The following is an 18,516-nucleotide window of genomic DNA, read 5'->3' on the forward strand; positions in this document are numbered from 1 at the left end:
GCTTTATCTGTAAAACTGCTGAGAGTGCCCGCTACGCTACGTGTAATATAATCTGGAGTAGGGCAGTGGGGAGGGAGGGGAGGGAAAAAGAGATCTTTTGCCTTAAGGTTTCTTGCCTAAGAAGCCAAATTGAGGAGTAAAAATTGTAAGTACATTTGTGTTTGTTTCTTGCCTAGAAGAATGTTGTTTTTTGTGATGATTAATTCCCATGCTCTAATCATTTCTCTTTTTCTTTCTCTACAGACCTTTGTAGTATTAAACAGAGGGAAAACTCTCTTCAGATTTAGTGCCACGCCTGCCTTGTACATTTTAAGTCCTTTTAACCTGATAAGAAGAATAGCTATTAAAATTTTGATACATTCATATCCTTTTCTGTAAATTGAGTGCAACAATTATGTGGTCACTGGTGTCTGTTTCTGAATTTTAACAACTGAATTGCATATCAAGTATTTTATCAATAGTGTAGTTGACTACCCCACCAGTCAAAAGTTTAAGGGTGAATTTCTGCCAAATCCTGAGCTGAGCTTCAGCAAATTCTTTTTCCTTCGGATAATATCATGGGAGTCTGGAGTTTTGTTGGTATCATTAAGAGAGACAAATGAAGATGGTAATCATTTACTGAAGTCTTACTTTTTAAAGTGCTCAGACTTTAGTAATGTCATCCTGAGGCAAATTACTTAGTTCTTTAGCATACTAAAGTCCAATATTAGAATTTTTTGAAAGCTATTTCTTGAGTTACAAATAGTTGAACAAATGCTTTAGAGATCTGTCTTGAATATTTTTGTTTCTTGAGCAGTGAGCTTAGAAAGTATCTGAAATAGTTTCTTAAATTAAATGGCCTCCTTACAGAGGTTTAGGTCTAGACTGCAGGATTGCAGTGAATCTTTTCTGGTATTTTTACTCCCCTTAAACAGAAAATGCCAATTTATTCACATGGCCTGACTTTTATATCTTATTAATATAGGAGAGCATATGACAGACATAAAATTATGTGATGGGTTTAGCAACTTTATGTAGTGATTTTAAACTTTCATGGCTGGTATTTAATTTGACAGTATTTAGTCTCATGCTTCAAAGGATATTGTATCTTCCAAGTAAGATGAGGAAACCAGCAATTTCCACTTGGTAAATTGGTTTGCAAAGTTTTTGCCACATTTTATTAACTCTTAAGAATTGAGCAACCTGGTTCTGAAATCTGAAGGCTTACAAAGAAAAATAATTCATAATAGACTTCTCTTTGGTCGGATCAGAAGTGGTGTTTTTTTTTCTCTTCTAACAAGAACGTCCCTGAAGAAAAATCCAGCTGCAATGAAGAAAAATGCAGCTATGAGGAATATATTTTTTCTTTTTAAGACTCCACAAGTAGAAAGAAGATGGTGAATGCCATTAGCAAGAGAGAGTGAGTTAGCAAATGAGATACAGCTTCTGTGCTTGTTAAAGTGACAGGTTGAGTTTGAGTAATTCCTGTTGACCTAAAGCAGTTTAATTATTCTCAGTAGACAAGAACAGAAAAGCACTGAGAAAGATCCTGGATGGAACTGAAGTGGCAACAAAATGGTTTGCATCCATAAACATTCCTGGGCACTTCCAGAACGGTCGGGTGAATTCGCCTCTTACTTAATCCTTATGAGCAGTGGGTCAGATGTCCTCGGAATCCTTACTCAGCAAGACACAGCTGGTTTCCCAAACCTGACAAATTCTGCACTTACTGGCTATTGCCTTGCTCTCTAAGGACTGTTTGGAAGACTAGGGGGAAAAATGAAAAAAGTGAACCATTAATCATGTGTAGATTTTCAAAGAACTAGTTATGTGAGATCATTAACAATAAGTGAGTGCTGGATAATATAGATTGGATTTCACTGATCATCTCACCTGATGACTGGGCAGCTGGTAGACTGGTAGATATCTGGCTTCTGTGCACAAAGGTGTTTTAGAGGCTTATTCCACAGCTGAGATAACAGTGATAGGAGGGGAAAGTGTCTTATCCAGAAGAGTAGAACAGTGACAGCCCTTTCGGAAAAAAGAGAGCGGCCAACCAGCCCTGTCCACCCGCAGTTCGTTCTCTGCGGAGGTGTGGACCCTGCAGTGGCAGCAGTGGCAGCGGTGGCGAGCAGTTCCCATTATCACCTCGCCTTTCCTCCTCTTTGTGCTTCGTTTCCGCTCAGGTTACCAATTTAATTCTCATGCTACCCAATGTGAAATACGTTTGCTTTCTGAGGGAAAAACAGGCCAGAGTTTGTATGTTCTCCCTTGACTCTTTTCTACAGTATTTAGCATGATCATTATGTGCACTATTTTGACCAACTGTGTATTCATGACTTTTAGTAACCCTCCTGAGTGGTCGAAGAATGTGGAGTAAGTAGCTCGTTTATGTGTCTGCTTGCTTATTTTGAAGATTTTTGGTTGCTGAATCTTGCTTTACACAGTTTATCCATGGGGGAAAAAAACAAGTCGTTATTGCCTACTGTGTTTCACAGAGAGGGGTGAGGATCGGTGTGGAATTTAGGAGGTCTCCTTAGACGTCGGTTCTGAAAAGAGGAAGCGTGCTCTGGGAGTTCCGCTCCTTCACCTCCACCCTCTCATGTGCCCTCTGCCTCTGACTTGCTGCCCGTCACCATCTTGTACCCTCAGGTCCTGACGATGCTGCCATCTTCTCCAACATTAGGTTTCCCTTTCTTTTTGACTCGTTTAGAGTTATAAATAGCTCTGGGAAGGCCTCCTGTGACTCAAAAGTATCATATACTAGATGGCAGTATGGTTAATTCTTTGTAATACCCATCAGGACCGGGTACCACATTCCAGAGTTCTTGGTTTGTACATTTAATTCAAAGCATGCCTTTCTCTTCCTCACTTCCTTTCTGCTGCGCTGGCTGTACCCTTTCTGTTTTGTCTCTGTTAGTTGAAGCCACACGTCAGGCAAGTGTTATCTTAAAAGATTCATTTAATGTTTCTGTCTATCTAGAAATTACCTCAAGCTGTCCATCTCTTTGACAGGTACACGTTCACAGGGATTTATACATTCGAATCACTAGTGAAAATCATCGCAAGAGGTTTCTGCATAGATGGCTTTACTTTTTTACGGGATCCATGGAACTGGTTAGATTTCAGTGTCATCATGATGGCGTAAGTTCTCTGCTTGCTTTGTTGGTATTTTGGGTGTGATTGTGTGTGGTTGTACTTTTGGGTGTATTTATATGACAGTGTTTGTGAGTTTGTGGGCAGAATTGTATGAGGAGTTAATGTATAACCATGGAAGGCCATGTGCTCTTATCCCTATGAGTCTCTCTTGGAAGGGTCTCTTGTGGTTCAGACAATGACAGTGTGTTTATATGGGAGAAAGTAAGCAGGCACTTTATAGCTGGGAGAGAAAGTAAGAAGTGGTTTCCCATTGACAGTCCCTCGTATTTTTTTTCCCCCTTACAACACTGACCAATGTTTGCACATTTATCACTAAGGGTCTTGGTGAAGACTTGAAATTTTTTAGGTGTAAACCTTAAACAGAAAATCAATTTCCTTGGTATATCACATGTAATTTCAGGAGGCTGGTCAGATGTTGCAGACTGCAGAGCACATTTTCAGGGTATCCAAACTGGTCATTTCCTAAAGAATTACTGACCAGAACTTCATACTATTGCTAGAAAACTGTGTAACTCCACACTGGTATGCTAGCTTCTCTTGGTAATATGTGTTTAAACAGTGAAACTGTATCTCGTTGGGAAGCTTAGCCAATGGTAGGAGAGTTACAGCAGATCTGTTTTTCTTCTCAGATTGGGAACATGCTCAGGTTGGTAAGGGGTAAGGGTGTGGTAGAGATGGTGTGTGCACGCAGATGTGTAAGAGACTGAGAGCATTTGTAAATGTATGGGTCTGAGCATAAGAGAGAGAGATGTATTTAACTGTAAAATGTGAAAGAATGATACATGTTGGATATTTGAAACTGGAACTTCCACTTTTTGTTATACTAGGGCAATTTCTAGCTTTCCAGCATTATGAATACACACTGGTGTTCATTTAAAATTTGCGTCCTTGCTAGGCACAGAGCTGGTGATTAGATGGGACTTGACATAGTATTTGCTCTGATCCCATGATCTGGATTTTCCTGAGCCCTGCTTTTGTGTGTCACAGTCTAAAGCTCCATCTATAGGCATGACTGCAAAGATATGCATACAGCTCTTTGAATAAGTCATGTTGATACAGACATTTAGACATTTCTTGCCATTATCAACTAGGGAGCTATTTTAATGTAGATTTGTCTTCATGGGGCTCCTGCTGCAGAAATTTGTCTCCTTTTCCTAAGAAATTATTCACAAAACTTGGGGACATATGCCTTTGATACCTCCTGGCCTTCCTATTTACTAAAAAAGTGAGTGGACTGAGTGTAGTCATTCTGACTGGGATCTGCACATAATGATGCTAATTAAGAATAAGCCCCAGGAACCTCCTGGTGTATCAGTTCCTTCAAATATACCTTTGAATTTTCCTTGCCCAAATGAAAAAAAAATGTGTTTCCTTAAATGTTTATATTTTGAAGACTTTCTTTTTCAAGAAAAAAATGAAATCATAGATTGTGTGTAAGACCCTTTCTTCCCCCCAATCTCAACCCCTCGCCCAGTGGTACCATTACAAGTTAACTTTGGTTTGATTCTGCAGGTATATAACAGAGTTTGTAAACCTAGGCAATGTTTCAGCTCTACGCACTTTCAGGGTACTGAGGGCTTTGAAAACTATTTCGGTAATCCCAGGTAAGATGGCCCGGGGTTGGTGTTAGGTGTTGGGTTAGGGCCCTGACGTGACGTATTGTACTTTTTGTTTTGTTGTGGTTTTGTTTTTTTCCTTTGGTGTTTGTGCTTGTGTCTGTGTTTGTCATTTGTGTCTGTGTGTGGCCTCCCTTACTACAGATATGTGACAGAGTTTGTGGACCTGGGCAATGTCTCAGCGCTGAGAACATTCAGGGTTCTCCGAGCTTTGAAAACTATCTCTGTAATTCCAGGTGAGAAAATTTAAACATGAGACTGACTTTGCCTCATCTCCTCTTTCTCCTCCATTCATTTGTCCACCACATTCTAAAGTGGCACCGGCATCGTTGATATGGCCTTGCATTTCCGCATGTTTTTCCTGGGAGGCATTCTCTGGAGTGGCCTTTTGGTCCTTACACAGTTTCTGTCACAATGCTTGCCAGGCATGCAGCCCCCATTCCATCCATGCTTTGAAAAAGCACGTGCTTAAGAATCACTTGGATCCTGAAAAAATCGTCACAGAGCTAGCTGTCTCTGGATGTCAATCATTTGCTTCCTGGCCCCATGGAATTACAGTAATTTTAACATTCACCATCATTCCATTGCTTGTGATTTGTAGGCCTCCTATCGCATGGTTTGCTGATGGGGTGATATTCCAAGAGTTGTACTTCTATTGTTACTGTGTTAATGGAATTATTTAATCACAGAAGAGAACTACCCAGTTAACTAATCCAGCATTATAGACAAATTTAAGAGCCTTGGAGTTAGTGAACTGAACTTTAAAATAATTGTCTATCACATACTATTGCTGTCTGCTTCACTGGAATAACAACCAGTAGACATCTAATACACATATATTCAGAGACCATTCTCAAACATAAATTCCAACAAAAGCTTATGCAGGTGCTGTTAAAAAAAAATCAAAGGTAAGGTAAGATACATCGAAATGTATGGGCAAACAAAATACAGAATGTGAGGAAAAAAGGAATCACTGGGTGGTTGGAGGTAGTTGATTGACAGTCTCTTTATTTTTGCCATTTTCTTTTTTGTTCTGGCTGAACTACCCCAGTGGTTCTTAACCTTTTGAAGGTTTTGGATCCCTTTGAGAATCAGATGAAAGTTCACAGACACCCCTGAAGCCCTTCTGTGGACCCTAGGTTAAGCTCCCTTAATTTAACTTAAGTCCTTGCTGCTGGGTAATACCTATTTTTCTAAAGACCGGTCTTAAAATCTGGAAGGAAAGATATTTTAGTTAGTCTTGCACGTCTATGATACAGTGTTAGCAGAAACATGGCAGAAGTCAAGACTATATTGTTGCTTATTGGACTCGGTTTTATTCAGGCCTTTTCAGGGAAGACTCCAGAGAGACCAGGCTTTTCAGTGCAGTTTTGTAGAAACAGGGACATGAAGAACAGGAGCATCCTATTCCTGACATCATGTGGCTCTTCTCCTTGTGTTTGACTCAGAAATATTCCTCATTTCTCTTTTTCAACATTATATAAACATCAGATGCAGAGCACAGAGGTAGAATCCTGGAGTGGGCAGACTTGGAATGTGGTTTACTGAGTATCTTAAGGAAGGTAAACCTCAGTTTCTCATCTACAGATTTGGCCATAAGTAGACCAGTAAATTAGGGCCCTACTAAAATGAACTCCTCTATTTTTGGCAATGGTAGCTTTCTCCTCATTAATGAGAGGCTGGGTGTCAATTGGAGAATATTCTTCCTGGCAAAAACTATATCAACCCTGACTTACCAAGATTTAGTTCCGAAGCCATTTTAAAATCTGTTTGACAGAAAACCCAGCTCATTCTCCAGGCAGCTCATGCAGCTCGGACGGGGGCCTAACCCGCAGGCAGGCCTTGTCTTATTTGTTAAGGCATCTGGAGCACCAAATCTTTACTTTAATTTTTCCTTTAGTGTCTTTCCTCTTCTGGCCTCTTTTAAACACGATCCCATGTTTTCTGCTCACTTCCCCCAGCGTACTCCACAAGGCATCTGTCTCTTTATGTTCTTGTGATCTCAGAACTTCTCTTCCAGAATTAAATTGGAAAGCTGCGTTCTGTTCACTAACTAGGGCAGCAGATGCTCTCTCTGGTCTAGCTCTTAGCTTCTGTCTCTGCTCTATGGTTACCTTCTGACCACAGCATTTCTGCAAGATAACTCTTGACTGATGTCACTAATATTTATCCTTAATACTCCAGTACTATATATGGTTTATACTTATATAAACTATTAAACTATGTATTTATAAATACAGCATCTGGCCTATAGTAGTGCTCCAAAAATTGATTTTAGTAATTGCAAGTATTATTATAAAGAAGAAACCTAAAGCCAAAGAAAGGGCTTGTATCAAGATTTAGACATCAGCTTCACAGTTTGAAATAGATTCCTGGATTTCTATTTCTAGAAGCATCCCCAAATGAGCTGGCTTTGAGAAGTAAACTGGGATAGAAAACTTTAAGAGATAAGCAAATAATAGGTCACTATCACTAAGTGATATAATTGGTACTTGAATTAAAGCATGACTTTCAATCCCAAGTCCTTTTGCTCTCCATTCTGCTTACAGAGGGCTGTTGTCCTGTTCCTACCTGCCTGTTACCAAGGTCACCTTCTAAGGTGGGAGCAGCAGTGTATGAGTCAGGAGACCTGGGTCATCTCTTGATTGGAAATCTGAGTCATTTGGACTCCACTGTTGTAGAGTGGGCCATCGTTCTATGTTAGTAACTAACTCTTACTTTTGCATATCAAGTTTTCTGAAGGGTCACTGGAGTGGAACTATTGCTCTCCTTGCCTTCTCCTTTTCTTACTTTGATTCTGGGCTTTTGCCAGAGCTGCCTAGATCAGAAGTGAGAGCAACCAAAAAATCGACGTGGAGCCTGCAAGATCTCACCAAGCTCTCGGCTCCTTTGTAAGAGCTCCCCCTGTCCTCGAGCACTCACCCGGCCCTCCCGGGCTCGTGCTGCCCTCCCTTTTGGCATCTTTGGGAGATACTCTGAATGTGTCAGGGCTGCCAGGACTCTCAGAAAATTGGATCCTACAGTGCATCAGGCTTCAGGCTTCTGTATGAGGAATGCTTTGATTTAGAGCCTTCTTGGAGCTTAGAAAAGACCAGAGCCACATTCTGACCCTTTTTATTTGCCAACTCAATACCTAGATGCATATCATTCAGTTTCCCTTTTGCTTCAGACATCTTGACTTAACAATGCATACAGACTTTGTGCTAAAAGGGTCAGTAATAGGAAGAGACCCTTTCTACATTTTCTTTAGTCTGGAATTTGCCAGATTCAACTTGACACTGAAGTATTCTGTGTAGAAATTCATATGCCTTAAAACTTTGTTTTCAGTTTATACTTACCTGGAGTCTGGGTACAAAAATGAATTTCCAAGTGACTTTGTCAGAAGTGTCATCTTCTGCACACTTTGCCCCTGTGCCATAGGACTAGCATGCCTGAAGGTAATGTGGGCATCTCAAAGCAGGAGTCTCAGTTTTCCTTAAGACTAGCACTTAATGGCGTAAATAAAATGAGTTGAGAGGAACTCACTTGCCAGTTGCTTTACTTTTCCATCATCATTTGTTAGATATTCGCCCCCAAAACAATACTTTTCATCTATTCATCAACACTGACTAGATACCATTTTACTCTCTTTAGAGTTGTGATTCCTCAGTTATTTTGCTCTTGGATTTTTTTATTTCTCTGCTTTCATTTCTCTTACTTTCTCTCTTTACCCGTGGAGTCAGATAAGAAGCAGGGAAGGTCCCAAGCCCATCTCCTTCCCACTCCAGCATTGTCTTTAAATGTATGCATTATGACTATGGCACTTTTTGCTGCATAGTGAAGGGGTATAGAAAGTGTTTTTAGACTATATTCAGACTTGTTTCTTTTAAAATATTCTAGTTATTAATCCAGTTGCTTTTATTTCTTCTTTTTCCACATTGCTTCTCAGAAAAGATAGCTGAGTTTAAAACAGCCGTCCCAAGTGGGAAAACACTGGAGGCTCACAGGATCCCACTGACCGACCTTTGAGAGCTAGTTTAGTTTTGGTCAGACTTTGTAATATGAATCTCGTCTTGAGTAAATAAATCTATGGCCTACAAATCTCTCCCAAATTATTCTTGATCTGAAGAATCTTCAAAAACTATCATTGTGTGGATGGAATCTGCAGAAGGAAAAGCTGACCTGGCATGACTTTACCCCAGGACTTGTCTGGACCAAGTCAGACTTGGAGAACTGGGGACCTGTTCTTTCCCCTGGGGTGAGAACTGTTTGTTACTGCTCCTGAAGCCTGTTCCAATGTTAATTTTGTAAGAGAATTAGCTCACATCGCTTCAAACCAGTGAGGTTTCTCAACCTGAGCCACAAACTAGGAAATATAAATTGACTTTTTATTTATAATCTAGTGTCACCATGGTGGTAGATTTTGATCCCAGTATTCATGGCTGATTTCTCTAGACTTAACACATAAGCAGGCTTTGTTCATTTGTTTAAGGGATTTCTGGCCATTATAAAGGGGGACAGAAGTTTCAGAAGTGCCTTTGAATGTAGAGTGGCGTTCTGTGACAGTGGCCTCACCTGCTTCTCAGCATTCCTTAAATGTCCAACTTCCTTTCTGGTAGCTCACCTTTCTGTACACTGAGTCCAGCTGTCTTTTCTTGATCTGTAGTAAGTGTATTAACTGCTTCTGCTCAGATAGATCCCAATGCTAGTTAATGTAGCCTTTTCCAAGAGTTCTCATTGTCCAATTTGCCCCCACAGGGCTTCTGTTGCACACTCTGTTGTGTAGGAGTAGTTTGAAGGAGCATTCTGCTCTGTTTTGGATAATCAGTTTTTAGTCAGTACCTTGCTTGTTCTAGTTTGTGGTGTTGTGAGTCAATAGAAGAAGGACAGCTTCTCCTCACAGCCGGAACAGTGGCATTCTCCATCCTTGTACACAACAGGTCAGGAATTCTACCAGCAACTTCGTAATCTTTGTGGCCCTGTGTTGGTGGTGGCAGGAAGCACTTTCACTTGGCTGAGTTTACTAGTACCTGGCAGCCACTGCTGGCAAAACTGTAGAGCTTGAGCTTAAGAATTCCATTATACAAAAAGGCCAGCAGGTACATAAAAGATGCAACATCACTACTCTTCAGGGAAATGCAAAGTAAAACCAATGAAATATTATCTCATGCCTGTATGGCCATCATCAAAAAGGTGGTAACAAACACTGGTGAGAATGTAGAGAAAAGGGAACTCTTGTGCACTGATGGTGGGATTGTAAATTGGTACAGCCACTATGGAAAACAATATGCAGGATCCTCAAAAAATTAAAAATAGAACTCCCTTCTGATCCAGCAATTCCACTTTTGAGTATTTATCCAAAGAAAACAAAAAACACTAACTCGAAAAGCTACCTGCACCCACATACTCATAGCAGCATTATTCACAATAGCCGAAACATGAAAACAGCCAATGTGTCCATCAATGGATGAATGGATAAAGAAGTTGTGGTGTGTGTGTGTGTACATACATATACCACAATCAGACTTGTAGTTACCAGAGTCAGATGGTGAGGGAAGAGGAATTGGAGGTGATAAAAAAATGAATTTCTAGTTATAAGATAAATGAGTCCTAGGAATGTACAACATGAGGACTACAGCTGACATTGCTGTATGGTATATAGGCAAGTTGTTAAGAGAAAAATCCAGAGAGTTCTCATCACAAAGAAAGCTTTTTTTTCCTTTCATTTTTCTTTTCTTTTTATTATATCTCTATGAGACAATAGATGTTAGCTGAACCTACTGTGGTGATCATTTCACAGTATATGTAAATCAAGCCATCAAGCTGTATGCCTTAAATTTATACAGTGATGTATGTCAATTATTTCTCAATAAAACTAGGGGAATAAAAAGAAAGAAACACGTGGATGGTGTCATCTCCACAAACTGGTATTTATGTCTGCAAATCCGGGTTATTCGAAATTAACAACTAAATAGAAGGAAGGAGAGTCAGTGCGTAATTCAGTTTGCACTTAACATTGCTGTGTGATCGTGTGCTACCTTCACTTGCAAACATTAAGCCACATCACCTTTCTTCTTCCTGCACCTTCCTCTAATTTGCTCCTAGTGACCTGGATGAGAATCTTGGAGAGTAAATCTTGCAGTGTTATTTAATGATTATTCTTGCTTAATTAAGATTTGCTTCTCTGAGCCCCTGTGAAGTATTAGCATCTGAATACCATTTCCAACTTAAGCTTCTACCTTAAATTTCTTGAAAGCTGTAAGAACTCTCACCAAGTTGTTGATCTAAGCCTCAGACTTCAAAGCAAAACACTCAAAGAATTTTTTTAGCTTTCTGGACCCATGTTAACAGATTTCTTCAGCAGTGACATCTAGCTTATGGAGAAGAGATTTTTAAGCAGCTGACAGTGAGCACTTAGGGCCATCCCCAGGAAAGTGATGAGTTGCATGTTGGTCGGTGGATTAGTTGAGCATCTTTGGTTGCAAGTGAAAGGATACAGGAGTACTTCAGGGAATCTAAGGGGCAAAATGCTTTAGGGCTTCTGGAAGCCAGTGAAACCAGAATACAGAGCCAGAAAGTCCCAGATACCAGTACTTTGTTTTACCTTTCTTCTCTCCATGTGTCTATTTCCTTTTTCTATCTCTTAGCATACTAACTGCCATTAATTCTCAGGTATATCCTGATATAATAAGCTATCACTTAGCTCCCAAATTTATATATTAGTACCCACCACATGAAAAGACTATTGGGGGTGTCAGGATGGCCGAGTGGTCTAAGGTGCCAGACTCAAAAGACTATTGGACTGTCTCTTATTCCATTCCATTTAAAAACAACTTTGACTTTAAAAACAGAACTGTATAGTTTTAGGATCCTAGAATTGGATTATTAACCCAATGTAGACTCATCTCAAACCAGCCAAATATACTGGAAGATTTTTCTATTCCTGAGCAACTTAAGTGTTTGTGTTAATCATGCTTCACCTTCACAATAGCCCTATGGTGTGCAACTATAATTATCCCCATTTTAAAGGGGAAGGAAAAACTGAGATTCTGAGAAAAAGAGACTCAACTCCTATTGATTTTATTGCTCAGGTCACACAGTTAGTAATTATCTACCCAGCCACACTTAGTTAGAATTAGGATTTCCCTGTAATTTCTATCTGATATTCTTGCCTTCAGAAGTAGATCAGAGATGAGATCCCTCTTCAGGCCTGTGTGTCAAGGCCGTGTCTACTTCCTGTCCATCCTGGTGCATTGGCCCCCTAGGAGTGCTCTGTGCTTTTTGACATGTCCTGTGGATGGCCTAATGTCTGGACATGCCCAGGAGAGTCACACACACATTCCATTTTGACCCAAACATCATGAACCCGCAACCATATCTTTCTGTGTCTTCTATAACTGATCTCTCCCTGTGCAGTTAAGAAATCCACCTGCAGGTTCAAGTTTGAACCATTGACTTGCCTTTAGCCTCAAATACACTTTTGAATTTTGTTCTTAATCCAGGACAGAAGAAAAGTCAGTTGTAGAGAATAGGGCATGTATGTGAAACAGAGAAGGTGTATTTTTAAATGGAAAGACAAGGCATAAATACTGGATCAATAATAAATAACTTTTTCATATGTTGGCATTTCCAGGACCCTTGGGAAAATATTGTACCTTCTCACTTACTGGCTTTTGAACTTCCCGGTGGTGTTCTTTCCAATGGAAGCCTCTTCAAACTGATTTTTTCCTTTTGTTTATTCAGCTAATATTTACTGAGTACCTGCTGTGGACCAGGCAGTACAGATACAGCTGTATCTGTAAGATATAAATAATTATAAATAGACATAATTATAGTCATGGTCAATGTTACTGAGGAAAGTATAAGGAGCAATTAAAATATTAGTAATAATGGGGGAGGTAGCAGAGTTAAATTAGGGGAGGCTTTCTGAGGGAATTGCTGTTTGAGCTGAGATCAGAAGGATGAATAGGAAGTTAGGCAGGTGGCACAAGGGAATGAAAGGAGGCATTCCTGGTAGAGGGGACAGTATGTTTGAAGGCTGTAAGCAAGGAAGAACTTGACTCATTTGAGGCACTAAGTAGGAGAGAGAAGGAAGAAAAGATGTTGGAGAAGGGACTTTCTTTTTCTTTTTGAAACTTAATGACTTAAAAGTTGATGCTTCTAGAAGAATTGATAACACTGCGACACATTGTTACCCGCATGGTATAAAGAGAAAGTGGCCATGTTTCAGAGGTGGTGCTGTGGGGAGGAGTAGACGCCAGTAGCCACGAGGGAGGCTGGGGGAGGTGGGGAGGGCTGCGGGGTGACTCTCATTCTGGGGGTTCTGTCTCCTCAGGCCTGAAGACCATTGTGGGCGCCCTAATTCAGTCCGTGAAGAAGCTGTCAGATGTGATGATCCTGACAGTGTTCTGTCTGAGTGTTTTTGCCTTGATCGGCCTGCAGCTATTCATGGGCAACCTGCGGAACAAGTGTGTCGTGTGGCCCATAAACTTCAATGAGAGCTATCTTGAAAATGGCACCAAAGGCTTTGATTGGGAAGAGTATATCAACAATAAAAGTAGGTGGCCCTTCTCTGCAAGACAAGAAAGAAAAATTTATCTCTAGTTTACCTGGTCAGAAGCCACTACTGCGCTTTAAAAAGTAGTTGGGGCCAGAAAGGAATGACAGTACTACTGGAGGAAGTCTTGTGAAGTTTGCTTTCCCCGGGGTAGGACTGGGTTCAGAAGCTCTCAGACATCAGCCCTTTCCCTCTCTCTCTTTTCTATCCCTTTAAAACCAAAACTCAAAGGCTGTAGCTTTTTCACATGTACCCTTAAACTTTTGCTTTGAAAACCAGGCTTAGAAGCTTAGTAAAAATCCTTTTTTGCTTAGGTGGTTTGCTTCATATATTTAAACATTTATCTAGAATATACCCAAGACCTTAGTAGTTGATCTAGTCTTAGGGAGTCAGGTAATCTCTAAGTAACTATTTGATCCTTTTACAGTTAAAGAGTTTTAATAATTTCATTTCAGGAACCAAAGCACACTGGTCTTACATCAAGGAACATTTGGTGTGGTAGTACTTCTAGACAATAATGGGGAAAAGTTAGCAATGTCACTAGTAGTCACTCTTAAGGAACAAAAGCAGTTAAGTAGCCATAACAAAATGTTGCAAAAGAGATTTCAGAGACACATACAGGAAAGGGGAACATGCCTTCTAATTTAAAATAGGGCGAGTTCACTAGTGATCAGTGAGGATTTCTAGTTTATCTTTGATTAAGGAAGACTGTAAAGATAAAGTTGTATAAAAGGGTAAAGAACTTAGAAAACTCACTTTTAGACCCCTTTGATTCAAGTACCAGTACCTGGTATATAGATTTGAAATACGAATGAAAGTCGAGTCTGTCTGTGAAAAGAACATTGCATTAAGGGCTATATGGTAGGACTTTTAATTTTTTTATATATATAGAAAAATAATTAATGGGAAAGAATTCTTAACAGGTTTCACTGCTATCAAAAAGTATTTAAGTGAGCTAAAATCAATAACTGTCTGCTGGGGTTAGTTAAAAACAGTATAACCTTATTCTCTCATTCACTGAAATCTGCCTTATTCATCTCCTGCCTCTTCAAACTTTTCTAGCAAATTTTTACACGGTTCCTGGCATGCTGGAACCTTTACTCTGTGGGAACAGTTCTGATGCTGGGTAAGTAGCTCACCTAACTTTATTATCCTCCCTTAAAATAGTGTATCAGATGAAAATGGGCAATATTATATTTTCACTTTTTCGTGCTCATGTAGTAGACCCTAAGTGGGTCTGACATATTGGTGGAGTCAGATTTTCTTTTCTGTTTCATATTTGTCCACCCAAAGTGTGCCTACTAGTCTGCTGTCTTGCCTGTAGCCTCCCCTCATCCTATCATAACACAGTTAATAAAATACAGAGTAAGGATACTGTCTTGGTGATAGTCAGCATCTTGAGATGACCCCAAACCTGCCAGGCCTGACCGCATGCGGTGGGGAAAGAGTAGCAACATAATTTTTGGCCCCTCACTGTTTCGTTATTGTGGTAAAATACACATAACAAATTTTATTCTCTTAACTCTTTTTAATTGTCTGTATCACCACCATCCATATCCAGAGCTCTTCATCTTCCCAAACTAAAATTCTATATCCATTAAATCATAATTTCCCAGTTCTCCCTTCCCCTGAGTCCCTGGCAACCAACATTCTTTCTGTGATTTTGACCATTCTAAGCACCTTACGTAAGTGTAATCCTACAGTAACTGGCTTTTCGTGACTGGCTTATTTCATTTTCATAATACCCTCAAGTTCATCTATATTGTAGCATATGTCAGAATTTCTTTCCTTTTTAAGGCTGAATAATAATCCTCTGTGTGTATATGAAACATTTTGTTTATCTAGTCATCTGCTGATGGACACTTGGGTTGCTTCCACATTTTAGCTATTGTGAAAAATGCTGCTATGAACACTGTGACTTGGGCAATATATTTTGAGTCTGATTCTGCTACTTGTAGCTCTAAGACTTTTGGCAAACCATTTAATTTATGTGAGCCTCAACTTTGTCATCTATTAAATGGATGTAATAAGTCTTGTTCTCACTTCCTCAAAGGGTTATTGTAAACGCCCAATTAGATAACATACATGCAAGTGCTTTGTAAACAGAAGGCTATATAAATGTAGGGTATAGTATCCACTGGTCCTCCAAGAATTGGTGTTTTAAGATGACCATGACAACTAGAAGTCCATATAATTTCTGTATTGAAGTAAGTACTAGAAATTACATTGAAATAAATAGTAGGTAAGTCTACAAGCAGAAGAACTGTTATCACTGAAATCCCAAATATGACCCAGGTTGTCACAGTGAGGTTAAAAGAATAGAGATGATTAAGAGAAACTTCTAGTTAGCCGTTTGTCATTTAGGATAGCAGCCAAATTGAATTCAGTTGAATTGCACATTGATATGAATCTAGGACAGTTATTCTCGAATTGAGGCATGCGTAAGAATCACCTGGCATGCCTCTTAAAAATGCAGATCCATAGATCCCTTATGCAGGCCTTTTATTCCTGGGTCTTGGGTAAGACATAGGAATCAACATTTTTTAAGAGCCATACCAGGTGATTCTGATCCTAGGCTGTCCCCAGGACATCATTTTTTTAAAAAAATTGACCTGGCTGCTTTGTTTCTTTCCTCTTTTCTTATTTTTTTTTAATTCCTATTTGTTGGCCTGGCTCTATAGATGGTTTCTATTATCTCTGTGGTCATGGAAGTGACTTATAACTGTGTAAGATTATTTTGAAAAGCCCTGAACTTCCCTTTCTTTCCTCAGGCAATGTCCGGAGGGATACCAGTGTATGAAAGCAGGAAGGAACCCCAACTATGGTTACACAAGCTTTGACACGTTCAGCTGGGCTTTCTTGGCATTATTTCGCCTTATGACCCAGGACTACTGGGAAAACTTGTATCAGTTGGTAAGTAATACCTTTTTTGAGTGTTTCCTCTTTTTCTTTGGTAACAGAATTTGCATGAGGACAGGCGGGGCTGGGGACATTCTGTGAAAGAGACTTTCAGTGCAGATGTTATACAGGATCTTCGGATGGTATTTCTCAGTCTGCTGCTTTACAAATGAAGTGAATTCTCACAGCTCTTGTCCCTGTTTCTTCAATGCTCAGTCATGTGCAGTGGTGGAGACTCACAGCCTTGACAGCCTCTTGCCTGGCCTGGGAGTCTGGTAGCTCTACCTACTTCCAGTTGTTTTACCAGACCATCTGCAGTATTTCTCCTTTTGGATTTTTTGGGCTTAGGGCATCTTTTTAAGACTGTCAATTAAATAAACTGTGCAAGGCACTATGCTAGACATTATAAAAATGAGATTTCTATCCATAAGAACCTTGGAGTCTAAATATATCAACATTTTTGAGATTTTTAACATATTTGGACTTGTTCAAGCAGATTGTAACAGATTTTTTTTAAAGTAAGCAGCATCCTCTCGGGCTGCATCAGTGACCCTGGGCAAGTCATTTAACTGTGTTGGTTGTGATGGAGAGGTTAGCGTAGGTGATTGCTGAAGCTCTTCCAGTTTAGAAATTCTGTGATAATCTTGATTTTCTATTTGACTCTGGCACTTTATGATGCCAGTTAGTTTGAGTATAAGAAATATGTTCCCCTCAGGCATGAAGGAACCTTTTTAAGGTTCAGATCCCATAAGGAATTCTTACTTTCTGTCGGACAGCCTCGAGTTTGAATTTTTCTCATGAAATATTTGTGGTTGAAAAGAATAAAGATAAGCCAAGAAATAACCTCAGACCCTTTTGCTCTTTGATGTCTGTTTGCTCAGTGCTACTGAAAGGACTAGTCCTGGGGTCCTCCTCTATGTTTCTGTTCTCCCCACTGTCCAGTATGTCAGCGCCCATGTAACAACCCATTCTGTTGCAAAGGGATAAGGAAGAATGTCACTGTGACTTAGACATGATCCCGAAGATGGCATTGTCTGCCACTGCTCTCGAGGACCCATAGACAAATGAGCTGGAGTCTTGTATCTTTCTTTATAGTTATTTTAGAACCAACTGATAAAGTCAAATGAAATTCTTCACCCGGAGCATTCTTTTCTCTTAAAAAAAAAATCAAGCGTTTTTCTATGAAAGGAGTATATTAGGGAGTATTTGGAAATGGAAGAGGACTTTTTTTTGTCACAATGAATGAGAAGTACTACTGACATTGACTATGAATGAGGGTTGGCCACTCAGCCACTGGGGAGCTAAGGGCTCTGTTGTACGAAGGGGTGCCACACAGTGGAGGACTGTCCTTTTCAAAACGCGGTAGTGCCCCTAGGGGATCATCAGCCTGTGTGTTGTTTTCAGCCTGTTCATTTGATGCAAGTGACTCAGAAGATGGCCTTTGTCTTTACAGACCTTACGAGCAGCTGGGAAAACATACATGATCTTCTTTGTCTTGGTCATCTTTGTGGGTTCTTTCTATCTGGTGAACCTGATCTTGGCTGTGGTGGCCATGGCTTATGAAGAGCAGAATCAGGCAACACTGGAGGAGGCAGAGCAAAAAGAGGCTGAATTCAAGGCAATGTTGGAGCAACTTAAGAAGCAACAGGAAGAGGCACAGGTTGGTGATCAGTTCTTTGCAACCATCCTTCTTGCCAGATGCTGTGACTAAGGCCCCATCTGATTGCCATTCCAATTGATCTTGTCTAGGCATATTGTCAAATAGAAGTCATTGATCTGATTTAAATAACTTCAGTAACAAATGCCGATGGATGAGTCAATTATTCCATTTGTCTTAATGGCTAAATTGTTTGTTAATGACATCTTGTTGAATTTCTCAACTATTCGGTGTTCAACTATGATGGCTGGGAGAAAAACAGTGGAGAGCAGTTTATATAGTACTCCATGTAAGGATAGCGTTTTTTGTTGAGGGAAATATTAGGGTCTCCTTCAGAGAATTCTCTGTGGTCATAAAAAGTATTGTTTGTAATTAAAAAGAAGATACAGGTCAAATATCAAAGTAAATTTGAAAAACAAACTTGTGATCCCACCACTCTAACACTTTACTTTTTAATTTTTATCCAAATATACATTTAGCTTTACTTTGTTGAACCCATAATATATAATACAGTTTCTTAGCAAGCATTTTTAGAGCTGCCCAGAAGGAATCATTTGGTATCAAGAAGGCAGCCAAGTTCTTGTCTGAGATACTCAGGGGAATAAATCCCAAAGTTCTCACCACTGGATTCTGTTCTGATTGCTTAGGGCTGTGTGCCATGATACAAATCC

General features: G+C 39.8%; 1 protein-coding gene across 5 annotated transcripts in view; it reads left to right on the top strand.

Annotated features, from left to right (window-relative positions):
• The window catches only part of SCN8A (sodium voltage-gated channel alpha subunit 8), a 197,658-nt gene that overhangs the window by 113,901 nt on the left and 65,241 nt on the right, over positions 1 to 18,516 (top strand). For 3 of the 5 annotated variants that reach the window (XM_057486617.1, XM_057486615.1, XM_057486618.1), the window contains exons 3-10: positions 244 to 361; positions 2,265 to 2,355; positions 2,995 to 3,123; positions 4,899 to 4,990; positions 13,069 to 13,290; positions 14,353 to 14,416; positions 16,062 to 16,203; positions 17,642 to 17,848. In XM_057486617.1, coding sequence (XP_057342600.1) covers positions 244 to 361; positions 2,265 to 2,355; positions 2,995 to 3,123; positions 4,899 to 4,990; positions 13,069 to 13,290; positions 14,353 to 14,416; positions 16,062 to 16,203; positions 17,642 to 17,848 — 1,065 coding nt within the window. Of the gene's footprint in view, positions 1 to 243; positions 362 to 2,264; positions 2,356 to 2,994; positions 3,124 to 4,650; positions 4,743 to 4,898; positions 4,991 to 13,068; positions 13,291 to 14,352; positions 14,417 to 16,061; positions 16,204 to 17,641; positions 17,849 to 18,516 lie in introns of all 5 variants that reach the window. The other 2 variants (XM_057486616.1, XM_057486619.1) reach the window with 1 other exon arrangement.

The sequence above is a fragment of the Manis pentadactyla genome, chromosome 10 (genome assembly GCF_030020395.1).
Source record: "Manis pentadactyla isolate mManPen7 chromosome 10, mManPen7.hap1, whole genome shotgun sequence".
In the NCBI taxonomy this organism is placed as follows: Eukaryota; Metazoa; Chordata; class Mammalia; order Pholidota; family Manidae; genus Manis; species Manis pentadactyla.